Source organism: Rhagoletis pomonella, unplaced genomic scaffold, assembly GCF_013731165.1.
Source record: "Rhagoletis pomonella isolate Grant_MI unplaced genomic scaffold, Rhpom_1.0 Rhpom_scaffold_00010, whole genome shotgun sequence".
NCBI classification, from domain to species: domain Eukaryota; kingdom Metazoa; phylum Arthropoda; class Insecta; order Diptera; family Tephritidae; genus Rhagoletis; species Rhagoletis pomonella.
The window spans coordinates 5,715,508-5,729,546 of record NW_023458564.1 but is presented as its reverse complement, the minus strand read 5'-3'; the positions used below and the strand labels follow the sequence as shown (position 1 = coordinate 5,729,546).

Below are 14,039 nucleotides of genomic sequence, written 5' to 3'. Positions count from 1 at the left end.
TTATGCGCTAATTATATGTTAGTTGTATAAATTTATAAATTAAATGCATGAATACACATGAATGCATTAAAATAAGAGTGTATATCTTTATTTAAATAATTTTTTTGTTTGAAAAATAAAATAAATGCATTCGCGCAGCGTTGAACGTATTGAATATGCAAAACCACAAATGTATAAATTATTTATTAACACTCACGTTTCCATTAAAATGTTCAATTGAGTTTTTTTTTTTAATTTAATTAATTTATGTACGAGTTTAAGGTCAGGATATAATTTGACGAATACGGGTTTAATTAGTTTTAGCTATGGTCTCCCAGTAAATATGGTTTGATAAGAAAATTAGTTTAAACAAAATGCCCCCTAGTATATTTCAGTTTGTTCCTAGCCTTATGAGGAGAGGTCAACAAGTTAGCAGAATAGTGGGGTTGAAGAACGTAAAGTTATTACATTGATACGTATATATCGACCCCTTTGCGCGAAACTATCACATGTGCCAGAAACCTATGGAATTGCACAGGAGAGAAATTTTTCTATTAAAGGCATGGTTATGCAAGTCTTAGACTAGACTTGACTTGAAATTACTAATTTTTCCATAGTCACTCGAAAAAATTATAATTGTTTTTTTTTTCTTATAACTTTGAGAAGTTTTCAAATAGAATGTAAATATAAGAGGCAATGGACGTTGGCATGAAATAAAACATATCTGTGAAGCTTTAAGGGTGTGCCACCAAATAAAAAAAAAATGGCAGCTTGCAGAGTTTCTGTCGCACCTCTATTGTAATTTTTGAAATTGTAAGATTTTTTAAATATTATTAATTTAAATATTAATAATTTTATATACATCAAAATATTGCAGTCAAACGGTGAAAATATTCTTGTTACTAAAACGAACGAATCCATTGTAATAAAACTAGTAAGCCTCCAAATGAAAAAAAAATACATTGAGTAAAAGATGATTATGATTTGAGAAACTAAAATTCCATTTTTATAATTTTTATTGGCACACTAGAAAATCATTCCAAAGTTGTTATGTACATGAAGGAAGTAATATGTATGTGCATAAGGAATGCTATATTAATTACTTTTAAATAATATGACTCTTAAGTTAAGGTGTGCGAGTAAACGTGTTAGATAACTGCCTATGGTGCTACGTGGTGTATACGTTACATGAGTGGTTACGAGCATGAGTGGTTATTTTCAGGGACGTGAAATTTGGTCGGTTCGAACCGTTTTTGCACTTTTGGATTGGTTCGTCAAAGCGGTTTTTTTGGTCTTTGAACCGGGGTTTCGGTTCGGTTCAACGGTTCGAAAAAACAAAAAAATAACGCGCAAGTTTATAGGAGTCAAGTGTCAAGAAGAAAGGCCCGTAAACTTATTTTCGCGGTCGACTATGTTTGCGGATGTAACAGTATGTAAATTCCCAAAGAGTTTTTGTGGAATGATGCTGAAGTGGCAGTCCTTGGCCAGGTATACATCTGTGTTCTTCGCCATAAACTAGGTTTTGCGTCTTTTTTCGCCGTCAAAACACTAGCGCGCCTTTATTCGTGTGCAGTGATGGTAGGTAGTTACGCAAAACAACAACTTCACTCAGAATCATGGAGAACTATAGATTTTTGATTTCAAAATTAAGTTTCTAAGTGCAAGGAGAGCCGTGAGAGAATCATGCTGTCATACGCGTAAATACATTTATTTTAATTGTAATTTTTTATAAATTTTTATACCAAACGAATTAGTCGTTCAAAATTTTACATGTACAAATACAAATGCTGAGAATCTAAGCAACGAGAAAAAGTAATAGATGGCACGCTGAGTAATCGTTTCCAGGTTTCTTTGTAAGTCAAGTCAAGTCTTAGCCTTGCATAACCGGGCTTTAACTTTACAAAAATTTTTTTATTAGATTTTTGTCGAAAATGGCCCAAAATGGAAATATTATCGGATTGGCTAGAAATTTGTTACTCGAGGGTTCTGGAGGTCGGTAATTGCGAATCTGAAGTTAGATTTAAACAAATTCAAAATAGTGGATCCAATATGGCGGACAATATTTTAAAAATGAATCGGATTGCTCTGAAATTTGTTACACGTGGGTTATTGGGGTCGCTGAATCCGAAGTTAGATTTTAAACATTCACGTCTGTAGTTAACCTACATAAGTTGTAGTTGCCAAAGCCCATCACGAGGGTGTTACAGTATGAATTAATAATTCGTTTTTTATTTAATTTTTTTTTGTATTTTTTCAGTTTTGATTTTTAATTTTGTTTATTTGAGGATCATTATTATTCTCTCCCATTTTCGACTTTCTGACCTATACGACTTTTCCTCAAACCCGTATTTGAATCCAGACCTTCTGTAGCTGGCAAATGACAGCAAGCATCTCTGCACAGTCAGCTAAGTACGGTCGATGCGTTAAGGTGTCTTCACTTGTTCCACTTGCATCAATTTTCTGCGTCGTTTGATTTTGCTCTTCATTTCACAGACGCTTTTAAGTAATTAAGAAAACCCCAAAAAAGTAATAAAATACACAAATTATATGCTGTCTCTGACGGCATTTGAACCCGAACTTGCTGGAAGCTAATAAATAACAGCAAGTATGTCTGCACGCTCAGCTACAGCCAGACATACAAATGTGTTTTCAAATGTTCAACTTCAATCATATTCCTTAAAATCGGTAAATTTACCATGAAAAATTCAAGCAATAATTTGTTTGGAAATACCATTCTGCTTTTGGCTCTCTGTAGGAATAGGTATGGAGATTGCATTTCTTTGGCACCATAATGTATCTCTATGACTATGTCTATGAGAAACCTGTCTGACATATTCCATTATTAATTTTTGAGATATTCCAATAAGTAAAGAAAAATTTATTTCGCATCTATTTTCACACTTCATTACATTTTCAATCTACTTACATGTCCTCCCTTCATCTCAATGAATTTGTTTTGTTGAAAAATGTCTTACCAAATAAAAAACGATCTCATAGATCTTAAAAAAATTCTTTTCCAAAAAATATTCTCCATACATGCATACATGTGTAAGTAAATTACTATTTTTTTATTTACGATTTTTAGCTCATCGTGGCATCATTTCACCAAGCGTCGTCGAACACACATCTAACGTACAAGTTTCGCAAGATGAGGGCGCTGTTTTGCTATGCGTAGCGCAGGGCTGTCCATCACCCGAATACAGGTATGTAATAATAAAATAATTGTGAAATACATGCATGTATCAGTACCATCAAGAATTGTTTAGTGATGCTTGATTACATAAATATTTCTAATAGAAAAATTATTTATGTGTATGAAAAATTCCATGTCAATTGAATGCAATAACATAATACACATTTTGCTAGGCAGTTGAAATTTTTTTTTCAATTTGGAAAGTCAGAAATGAATAACAATTTGACTATGATTAATGAAAACATTTTGTTTTGACATAATCCGAGGAGTTTTTCAGAAACGTCGCCAGCCTAGGCGCAATTATTCCCGAACGGCTAGACAAGAACTTTCGGATGCCTACAAAGGGTTTTAAACCAGCCACCCCCTTTTCCTTTTTACTTAAATGCCTTAAGCGACTTATTATCCTATATATCGATTGCTGAGTGGAAGACCGACCTATCTCGGCAACCAGTTCGAAAACGCCCTATCTTAAAAAACTTTTCAAGGACTCAGAATTTGGTAAAAGAACGCCCGGAGCGTACACTGGTTTCTACTTCATCTAGTCGAATGATAATTCGAAAATATTTGACATCACACTACATAGAAGAAAATGATCAGCGAGTACTGATAATGGCTCCGAACGGACCCTTGTTAACACTCATCCCTCTAAGGAATAAACGGGGAGAGTGGCAGCTTATGTAACAGAGATCCAGTTAACATTTCCACGGAGGAGTTGTAGTCGACGTAGAGTTGGAGGAATTAATTTGTAAGCTGATAGATTTATACAGCATATTTCAGACAGAGGTGGCCGCTGTAAAGAAGCATTCGATTGGCTGGGAAAGTAAATATCTACATACTCCGACAGGCAAATGGCAATCACGGCTCTCATGAATCGCTCACGGTACAATCGAAATTGACAGACAAACGCCTGACCTCTCTCGATCGCCTAGAATAGGTCTAAATGAGCTCCTTTTCTAACAACTCTACATGGAGGAAATACAGTTATTGTTTCGGGAAAAATCTTTTAAATGACACCACAACGGACAACATAAGAAATTTTACGCCAGTTAACCGGAAAACAGCAATAAAACACTTTCTTCCCAGTCCTTGGTGTTAACAAAACCACTCAATTTACATATTAACAACACTGTTAAAAACGGCTGTAATTAGCTTCCTTCCAAGCAAACATTAGTATGGAGGAGCACTCGGGTAGAAAACTGCACTCAAAATTGTCCAGTTAATCAAGACAAGCAAACCGTTGAGCTGTGGTTAGCACATACATAAATAAATAAATAGCCAAGTGTGACGAGCAAAGTGGTCGTAATCAACAAAAGAAGGGGGAGGGAAACAAGGAAGTAAGGCAGGCGCTTGGAAAAATGGTTGCTAAAGCGAGACATTTGTCACATTTGTTTTACTAAAATACATACATACATAATGAAATTGACGCACATAAAGTCATAATAAAAAGCATTTGCGTTTTATTAAAACCACTGAATGGCTGGGGCAACCAACAAAAGGCGTACATAGTAGGTAAATATGCGTAACAAGAATAAGTGAAATCGAGGCGAAAATACCGCAATAACTAATATAAGTAAGTTGTTCTTGCAGTTTGTAAATAGTTGTATATGACGAGAAGAGTAAGGAAAGAGAATGCTTCAAAAGGAAATGACACTATGGAGACCACTATCTGGTTATTACTAAAACTGCTGTTGCTGCCTGTGGTTGTTGTTATTAGTTAGCAGCATAGGCAAAGAAAAGAGATTATTTGGTCGTAACATAAGGTTGTGTAATAAAATTGAATCTCCTTTTCTAGGAAACTATCACCATTGACCTTGTGTACGTTAATATAGATATATACAAATATATTTACTTACGAAGCTCTTTACAAGTTGATAGGCTGCATTTAGTTCTTGAATGAGTGTATGTTAGGTTAACCAAGGTTGGATTGTAGTTGCTAGCAGGATTACGAAACCAGTTTTATTTGCAAACCGGGTTTTTTATTTTAATGCGTTTTTATGTCTTGACTCAATATTCGTATTATCTTCATATTTCACAATATCTAAAAATTTTTGTCGGAAACAGAAAACATTATCAATTGGCTCTCTCTTTTGCAAAGTGACACCTGCTTTTGATTAGAAATGTAGACACACCCTACTGCATTTAGTCATTTCTTTGTTTTCGTTTACTTTCATTTCACACCTATGAGTGATATTTTTCAAACGGAGTATCGTCGTTCATCTATCCGTAAGACATGTCGATGCCGTATTTTTAGGCATTTGACTAGATAGATAGCTAGGTTGATATAGAGGAATGCACTGCGAAACCATAGAGATCCCAAACATTTTAGAATATATCCTGGGGTTAGCGATTGTATAAATTCTTCGTTTGGCCAGAGTTGGCCTAGGTACCTCTTCAGTCTTCTCACAACCGCCTGGCACTCTTTAGGGAGGTTGATGAATGCCCTGTACCTTATAAGCTTGTAACCTCCCAGCAAGCATTTTGCCTGAAGTAGACCTGCGGTGTTATGCCAGTATTGATCTTTGAGTATGTTCCTCACCTTTCTGAACTCTTCCTTGATTGTGCTAGGTCCGATTGCAAGGAAAAGCTCATCTCGTCTCCTAACGAGGCGGCCGCCGTTCTAGCTAGCCGGTCTCCTTCCTCATTACCATCAACTCCTATATGTCCTGGTACCCAAATTGGTTGAATGGCATTGTCCTCCGCCCGGACGTTAATGCACTCAAGAACCAAGTAGGACTTGACCTCAAATGATGAAAGTGCCTTGAGAGCCGCCTAGCTATCAGTCTGTATTTGAATTTTCTCATTACGGTAATTTCTACGTAGGTTAATATCTGCACACAGACCAATGTTGAAAATTTTTGAAGTCAACCTAAAATTAGACCAGCTTTTCATATAATGGCAAATTTTAGAAATACGGAAACCTCGATGTTTTGAAATTAAGGGCGCTAATTTACTCGAAGTTGATACTCACAACAGTTCCAAAAAAAGTAAGGAGATTATTATGGAACTTTGGAAAATGGGCTCACTTATAACTAAATAAGTTTATCTCATAAAGTCTAACTGAAAATATTAGCGAAAATGTTTGAAATAGGTGTAAAACCACCCCTGTATATCATGTAACAGTTTTGTAGTTTTCAGAAAGGTGAAAAAACTATATTTAATACGTGCACCGGGTATTTAATGTTCGGCATCGCCCGAAATGTATCTTTTTTCTTGTTAAAAATTGCCCGAGCCCCTGATATTCAGCCTACCCTGGGACAATTGAACTCCTGACCACCCTCTCGACGGGTAGGTGTTCATACTAAAAGCCCTCTATAATAAGGAATTCGCATAATAGTGCCCTTCAGTGATTTATTAGGAAGGTTAAGTTAGATTAGGAAGGCGTGTATGAATAACTCAAACTTCCGCTCGAAAGCAGACTGAAAGATTGTGAACGCTCTCCATGAGTGCCAGGCGGAGGCACAATTTTCTAACCAGAGTTATTCTATATTGTCAGTATAGTGGTTGTAAAACTATTAACTATACCGGATATACCTCCGCTAACTCCTCCAAACTATAGAAAAGCATGATTCCATTAAGGCGCCCTGTCTGGAGAGCTGGGCATTCACATAGGAAAAGGTGTACCGATTCCTCCTCTTCTTCATTCCGACAACTTCTGCAGAGAGAGATCGTTAGTATACGCCATCGATGGAGCATTGGTACTGTAGTTCAGTATCCTGTAGTATAGCCGAACAATGTGCTTTTTGAACACTCCATGCGAATTAATCGTAGCGCTTTCGACAGAAGCAATATTTTGATATGAACCAAAATAGTTTTGAAAGCTAATTTTATTTCCTTTCACGGAAAAATACTGCCTTGACCAACAATTACTCCTTGACCTTAAAAAATTGGTCAAAAATTATGTTCTTAAAAAAAACACATGCAAAATCCACCGGATTTGTTAAAAATTTTTTTTTGTATATATTTTTTTTCACCAACATTATAGATTTTGAGACAAGAAACACGATTCCACTGTTTAATAATCGGGAAAAAAATTTATTTAACACCTCAATTTAATAAATGTATTTTTGATTGAATTTTTTTTTATTTGCATGCATCCTTCTCACAATTGTATATTACTCGAATAACAAGTACGCTATAGTGCTATTCAAGATCTTTAATTTGAGCCAAGGTAGAAGTCTCTAGGCCCTTTCGGAGCCAAATTATAACGATTCTGAAGTTAAACTTCTAAATTTCATTCGACATTTTTCCATTTTTTTCTTCTTATTTCGGAGATTAGTTTAAAATTGTATTATCTTGGCTCTCAGAGGGCCTAAAGATTTCCACCATGGCTCAAATTAAAGATCTTGAACAAAGTTGTGAGAAGGATGCATGCAAATAAAAAAATGCAATCAAAAATGCATTTCTTAAATTAAGGTGTCAATATTTTTCTTTTTGATTTTTAAATAGTGTAATCGTGTTTCTCATCTCAAAATCTATAATATTGGTGTAATAAAATATACAAACTGTATTTTTTTTGGAACAAATCCGTTGGATTTTGCGTGCTTTTTTTCGAAGAATACTATTTTTGACCAATTTTATTAAGGTCAAGGAGTAGTTGTGGTTCAATGGCAGTATTTTTCCGTGAAAGGGAATAAAATTAGCTTTCAAAACCATTTTGGTTCATAACAAAGCACAGCTTCTATCGAAAGCGCAACGATTATTTTGCATGGAGTGTTCAAAAAGCACACACAGTGCCTAATTTGGACGAATTACGGGAAGGAAAATTTTAGAGCCCACAATTTTTACTCTACAGATTTTTTTTTGCGTTATGTACTTCTGATAGACTGTATAACTATGGTTTCAAAGGATGTGCGTAATTTTATATGTAGAATATTTTATATGGGCATTTCCAGGCGAAGGTCTTTATAGTCAAGAATTAAAAATTAATCGAAATATTGAGTGATATTATGTGATTTATAATATCTTAGCACCTTTTTCCAGCAGTTTCCAAATTTTGCATTAAATATAGTGTTTTAAAAGGACTATACAAAAATCAAAACAAAAAAAATAAAATTATGTTATTATTTCTATTTGTCCATCTTAATCCACGCCTATTCCTGCTATGGAAACTCGCATACGAACTGTTAGTTTTCTCGCACACAAAATCTTACCGCAGAGAAATTTTTGTACTGAGCATTTCAACGTATACCATATCTGTGCGGGTATGTTGTTAGTGTTTTATAAATGTTTAGAAAATTTTACTTTTTTGCGTGGCTGTGCCCCGCCATCACTCCTCCGAATTACACCACTGCTTTCTTACTCGCAATAAAAAAAAAAAATCAATTAGAAAAAATAGTTGTTAAACTGAAAAGGTATGCGATAAATACACAAAAAAGGCGATTTTTTTTAACCATAACTTTTTTAACCATAACAATTTGGTCAAATTCTTACTAATGGCTCTTGATATACAGATGATCGATTAAAGATTCTTAAGAGATCCGATTGATACACGCTGATACACAATTTATATGCTTATGAAAAAAGTGAAATCCCACTTATGATTTAAATCTAAACGAGCGCAATTGACATGAAAATACGACTTTTAGAATTTTTAAACAATGTGTTTAATTAAGTTAACAAAGCGTAAAATGAGAAGTATACCTAAGACTGCAATCTCGTTTCGAAATGAGACGGATTTTTTCCCCCTAAATCGCCCAAATTACGCACTGTGCACCGGTAAGAGTCCTTACTGCAGATTTGCTAGCGTCAATAATTATTAAGTACAGTTCGTCTTGAAATCGTACAAGCGTCCTTATTGATCCATAGGTCATTTATTAACGGCTGTGATGTATTTTCCAACCTTCCTTAGTGGGGAAGAATTCGGAGGGAGTAGGGGGTTATGCGCTTGTCTAATTTGCATTTCCGTGGCGTGCCTAGCCATCTCATCGACTATTTCGTTCTGTTCGTTATTGATATCGAGCCCTAACCGCCAAAAGGATGTAAGCGAAATTCTCTTCAAAATGTTATTTTTGACGCAGAAACGTTCCTAGAGCATCTAGATGCATTTCTGCATAAAAAAAAAAATAAAAATATGTCGCTAACATCTTTTTGGCGGTTAGGGCTCGATATGTTTAAGATCCCAACAGTGAAAGGTTTTGACGTGACTCAGTGTCGAAATTTACGAACTATTTGCGACTTTACTTGCGTCGGACCAAATGACGCTCCCCCTCTATGGCAAAGATCACCTCCTGAAGGTCACTGCAATTATTCGGAAAACTGAAATTATAATGAGCATTCAAGGGTAGAAACTATCGCTAGGGATACAAAAGAGCTTTCAGCTCGCAGTTTTTTACTAAATCCAATTATTTGGCGAACTAACTTATGGAATTCTTTTGTTTTGGTATTTGAAAAATCAATTCACTTTGTTTCAGGTGAATTTGATCAAGTTTATTGAAATTGCCACTACCTTCAAAGTCAGCTGTTCATTTGAAATTTAGTGTCTAATTCTAAGCGAAAATTGACTTTATACAACCACAATATCTCTAAGAGATTTTTTACGACTATCCCGGACAGATTACCTTTGGTATCAGGAAAAGTAATTTACGGTTGAGAGTGTTAGTGCTCAAAAGGATTGCCATGTTTACGTTGTTTTCTACCCTTTATGAGACAGTATGAGACTCTTCTGTGTCCGCCGGAAATGCATTTACAAGTAATGGAGGATTGACGTTACGACTATTTTCTTCTTGTATTTAATAGGTGATGCCCATTGTAATTTTATTGCCTTTGTTGACAGGAGCGCATATTAAATAGGGGAGGGAACAGCATGTAAAAATGTGGTAAAGAAAACTTGCTTACGTATATTTAAGTCAACGAGGAAATGGAAGTTTCAGAAACTATTGCAGAACTGCGAAATCTAAGCCTTAATGGCGAGCTCATACATACATATACATACTTACGCACTATACTTACTCACATAAATAACAGCTAGCAGAAGAAAGTGTTAACGAAAGGATGTACAAAAATGTACAATAAGACACTTAACGATAACAAAATAATATACATACATACATACATACGTATTTATGTATGTATGCCTCTTGTATAAAAACACACTTCTTAGTTTTAGCGTTATGGTGTTGTGCGCGCGATAAGACGAAGAGCTACATAGTCTATGGCTATTAGATACTTGAAAGCTTCGAACTAAGTAGCAGATCTGTATGCGAGCAATGTTCAACTTAAAAGGAATCGCTAGAGCGTAGAACATATATGCGCTCAAGCGTGTCACAAACGCACGCACACACTTAGGTCTTACGCAGTAATTGAAGAGACTGGACATCAAATGGACTTGACAGACTGGAAAAAGTAAAGGAAAATATTATTGGCAAGCATGGATGTGCTGAGAAGTTGAAATATCGGCAGCTGTCGGAGAAGCAAAAGCAATCAACACTCCACGCACACACTCTTAGGTATGTTTATGTGTTCATATGTGTGTACTAGGGTGATTGGCTCGGTTTTTCCAAACCGGTTTTAGCCCTTTTTGCCCTACATTTTTGGGCGTTTTTTTTTGAAATCGTAATTTTTCGAATATTGAATAAACTGGAGTTCTGTTATCGAATAAACCGGGTTTTTATCGAGAATATTTATACCATGATGAAAACATAGCAAGGTAGAACCGTTCTCTCAATTTGTCGGCCATGATTTTTTTTTGAAGTTTGCCAACATTTTAAAATCATATAAAAGTGAAAATAAAAAATTGAAATTGTTCGAAATTGTTGTTGCTTGAGATTGAAAATGAAAATGTGTGTGTGAGTTTGTGAGTAAATTTAAAAATTAAAATGTTTGGAAACGTTAAGAATTTTAAAAGTGACTCTCAGCGGTTGTACCTTACTATATTTATACCCGAGCGCACTTGTGCACAAGGGTATTATAACTTTGTTCACATAACGGTTGTTTGTAACAGGCAAAACGAATCGAGATAGATATAGACAAATGTATACATAAATGATCAGAATGAAAAGAGAAATCGATTAAGCGGTGACTGTCTGTCCGTCCGTCCGTCCGTCCGTCCGTCCGTCTGTGCACACGATAACTCGAGTAAAAATTGAGATATCTTAACGAAACTTCGTACATGCACTTCTATTGGGCGGATGGTATTGAAAATGGGCGAAATCGGACAATAACCACGCCTACCTCCCATATAACGGTAATTTTCAGAAATACGAAAACTTCGATATTTTAGTAACTACTGAAGATAATTCACTCAAAATTGACATTTAGAATAACTTTTAGACGAGAAATAAGAATATTAAAAATTTTTTAAAAATGGGCGTAGCCACGCCCACTTATAGTTACATATGTATATTTTGGAAACCGCTGCACCAATTTCTTCCAAACTTGGCACAGTTGTTGACCCTAGTACAGCATACCAAATGGCCGAAAATTTTTAAAATCGGACAATAACCACGCCCACATCCCATATAACGGTAATTTCGAGAAATACGAAATCCTCGATAAATCAGTAAATATTAAAGCTAATTTATTCAAAATTGACGGTTGCAACAATTCTTTATCAGGAAATACGCTTATGATAAAATTTTGGAAAATGGGCGTGGCACCGCCCACTTATGATCACATTTATGTATATCGGTAACAGTTCTAGCAATTTGTACCAAACTCGGTATGATTATTGTGCTTGCCACATAAAAGCAAACCGTTGAAAATTATTGAAATCGGACTAAAATTACGGCCGCTTTTCATATAACGGTAAATTTCAGAAATGCTTGAAATTTCAATATTTCGAAATTTAAGGATGCTAGTTTACTTAATATTTATACACCCGCTTATCATGTAGCGGTAGCTTTCGGAAAGGTGGAAAACATATATTTAATACTTGCGCCGGGTATTTAATGTTCGGCTCCGCCCGAACTTAGACTTTCTTACTTGTTTTATCATGATTTATACAACTGTATTTTAAAATTCACTCTAAATTCATTATATTTTTTACTTTGATGAAGCCGCAAACATAATTTTGTACCATACTTGCTCTTAAATACAATAAAATTCCTTTCGAAGATTGGTTTTAGATCAACTACTGAACATTGCGTTTGGCTGCATTCGCGTTGAAAGCACTTAAGTTAAAATGCAGCCAAGTACACTGGCGGTGAAAAGTGGATGGTGTTTTGTTTTTAATATCTCCAATGTTTTTAAGCAAAAATTTGTTCGTTACTTAAAAAAAAAAATGCTTCACACTTTAACAAAACCCATATAAATCCCACATTCAAACTTTATACAGAATTTAGAAAAATTCCAAAATTTTGATCTAACCAGAATTTTTATAAAATTTTTGGGTAAGCAGGCTTATAAAATTTTAGTAAAATCAGTTTAAGTTTTGAGCGGCTAAAAATCGCATTGATTTTAATAATTTTTGTTGTTGCGTTTTGCACTTTTTTCCATATAAATATTATTTTCTTATGGAAGAATATGCGCAAGACCGTTTGCGAAAAACTAAGGCAACTAAATTTCGCTATATATATATGAAAAAACCGCAAAAGCTGTCAGCAAAAAAAAAAGTATTAAAAATCAATGAGATCTTTTAGCCACTCAAAACTTACACCTATTTTACTAAAATTTTGTAAGCGTGCTAACTGCATACCCGAAAATTTTGTAAATATTCTGGTTAAAAATAAATAAATAAAAATGTTTCAATATTCTACCGCATCCGATTCCAGTGATTGATTCACGAAATGATTTATTAAAAGTAAAAAAACGTATGTAAAAATTATATGAAACAATTATTGTAAATTTCTTTAAATTTTTTCCCTTAATATTTGTTAATTTTAAATTCAAGAATTATAAACGTACATGATATTGAAACTGCCAGCATGCCTCAATAATGCCTAATTGGCGCTGGGCCACTTTCTATTCAGCTTAAAAGTACATGTCAATAAAACAATAAAAAAACAAAAAAAAGTACTAAAAACCTGGAGATATTTAAGCAAATAATTGATTGAAATAAATATCTTAGAAAATAATTATAAAAAGGCCAGGTTGAGGTTTTTAACAACTATGGAAAAAATCAGTTGAGCCCAAAACATCTAAATATTTATTAGATCTAATGTTTGCTTTACTATGAATTCAAATAACTTTGAACTTATTCCATTTGATTGTTGTTTAAACGACAGCCATACTTAATATTAGTAGTTTTATACAATTTATGGCTCTATTTTTGAAATTGTTAGTGTTATCAAAACTCGAAAAATTAAAAGCAAATATCCGGTCGAAACGTGTTTTTCTGACTTTAAAAACTAGGAACCGGTATTTTTTTAAATTATCTTTTTTTGGAATAACACGAAAACCGGTTTTGGAAAAAGTCGAAGTTTGAATAACATCCTAGTGTAGACTCAAATGAACCATAGAAAAGTTATGAGAACACAGGAGGTGAGCTCCGCTAAGGGATAAGCGAAATTATTACCGCAACAAAAGATGGCAAGCATGGGAATTATGTATGTATGTGAACGCACATAAAGTGCAACAAATAATTCGAAATGTAATTTGAAATTGCGTGAATTACGATTGCGAGAAAAGAGGGCTCTAGCGAATGCTTGCCCACATGCTTATACGAGTACATATGTATGAATGTGTATGAAAACACATTTATTTTGGTACAAGCACATATGTACATATACGTATATATAATCCCACTTCATGACTTTTCGCTACTTTGCTGTGGCATGTGCTGCCTCTTAAGTAGTTCGTCGTAGTATTTCTTCCTGCGTCGCCGCAAACCTAACTTTAGATTGCTGCAGGAATCGCTATGCAACCGCAGTACAATTACAACTTTTTATACGCCTCACTTGCTAAGCACTAAATTAACGAACAGGAACGAAAT

The 14,039-nt window shown here is 34.6% G+C and overlaps 1 protein-coding gene across 1 annotated transcript in view; it reads left to right on the top strand.

The window, feature by feature from the left end:
• LOC118746483 (Down syndrome cell adhesion molecule-like protein Dscam2) overlaps positions 1–14,039 on the top strand; it is a 71,932-nt gene that overhangs the window by 48,700 nt on the left and 9,193 nt on the right. Inside the window, exon 5 of the mRNA XM_036480331.1 lies at positions 3,065–3,182. Within this exon, the coding sequence (XP_036336224.1) occupies positions 3,065–3,182 (118 nt within the window). The remainder of the gene's footprint in view (positions 1–3,064; positions 3,183–14,039) is intronic.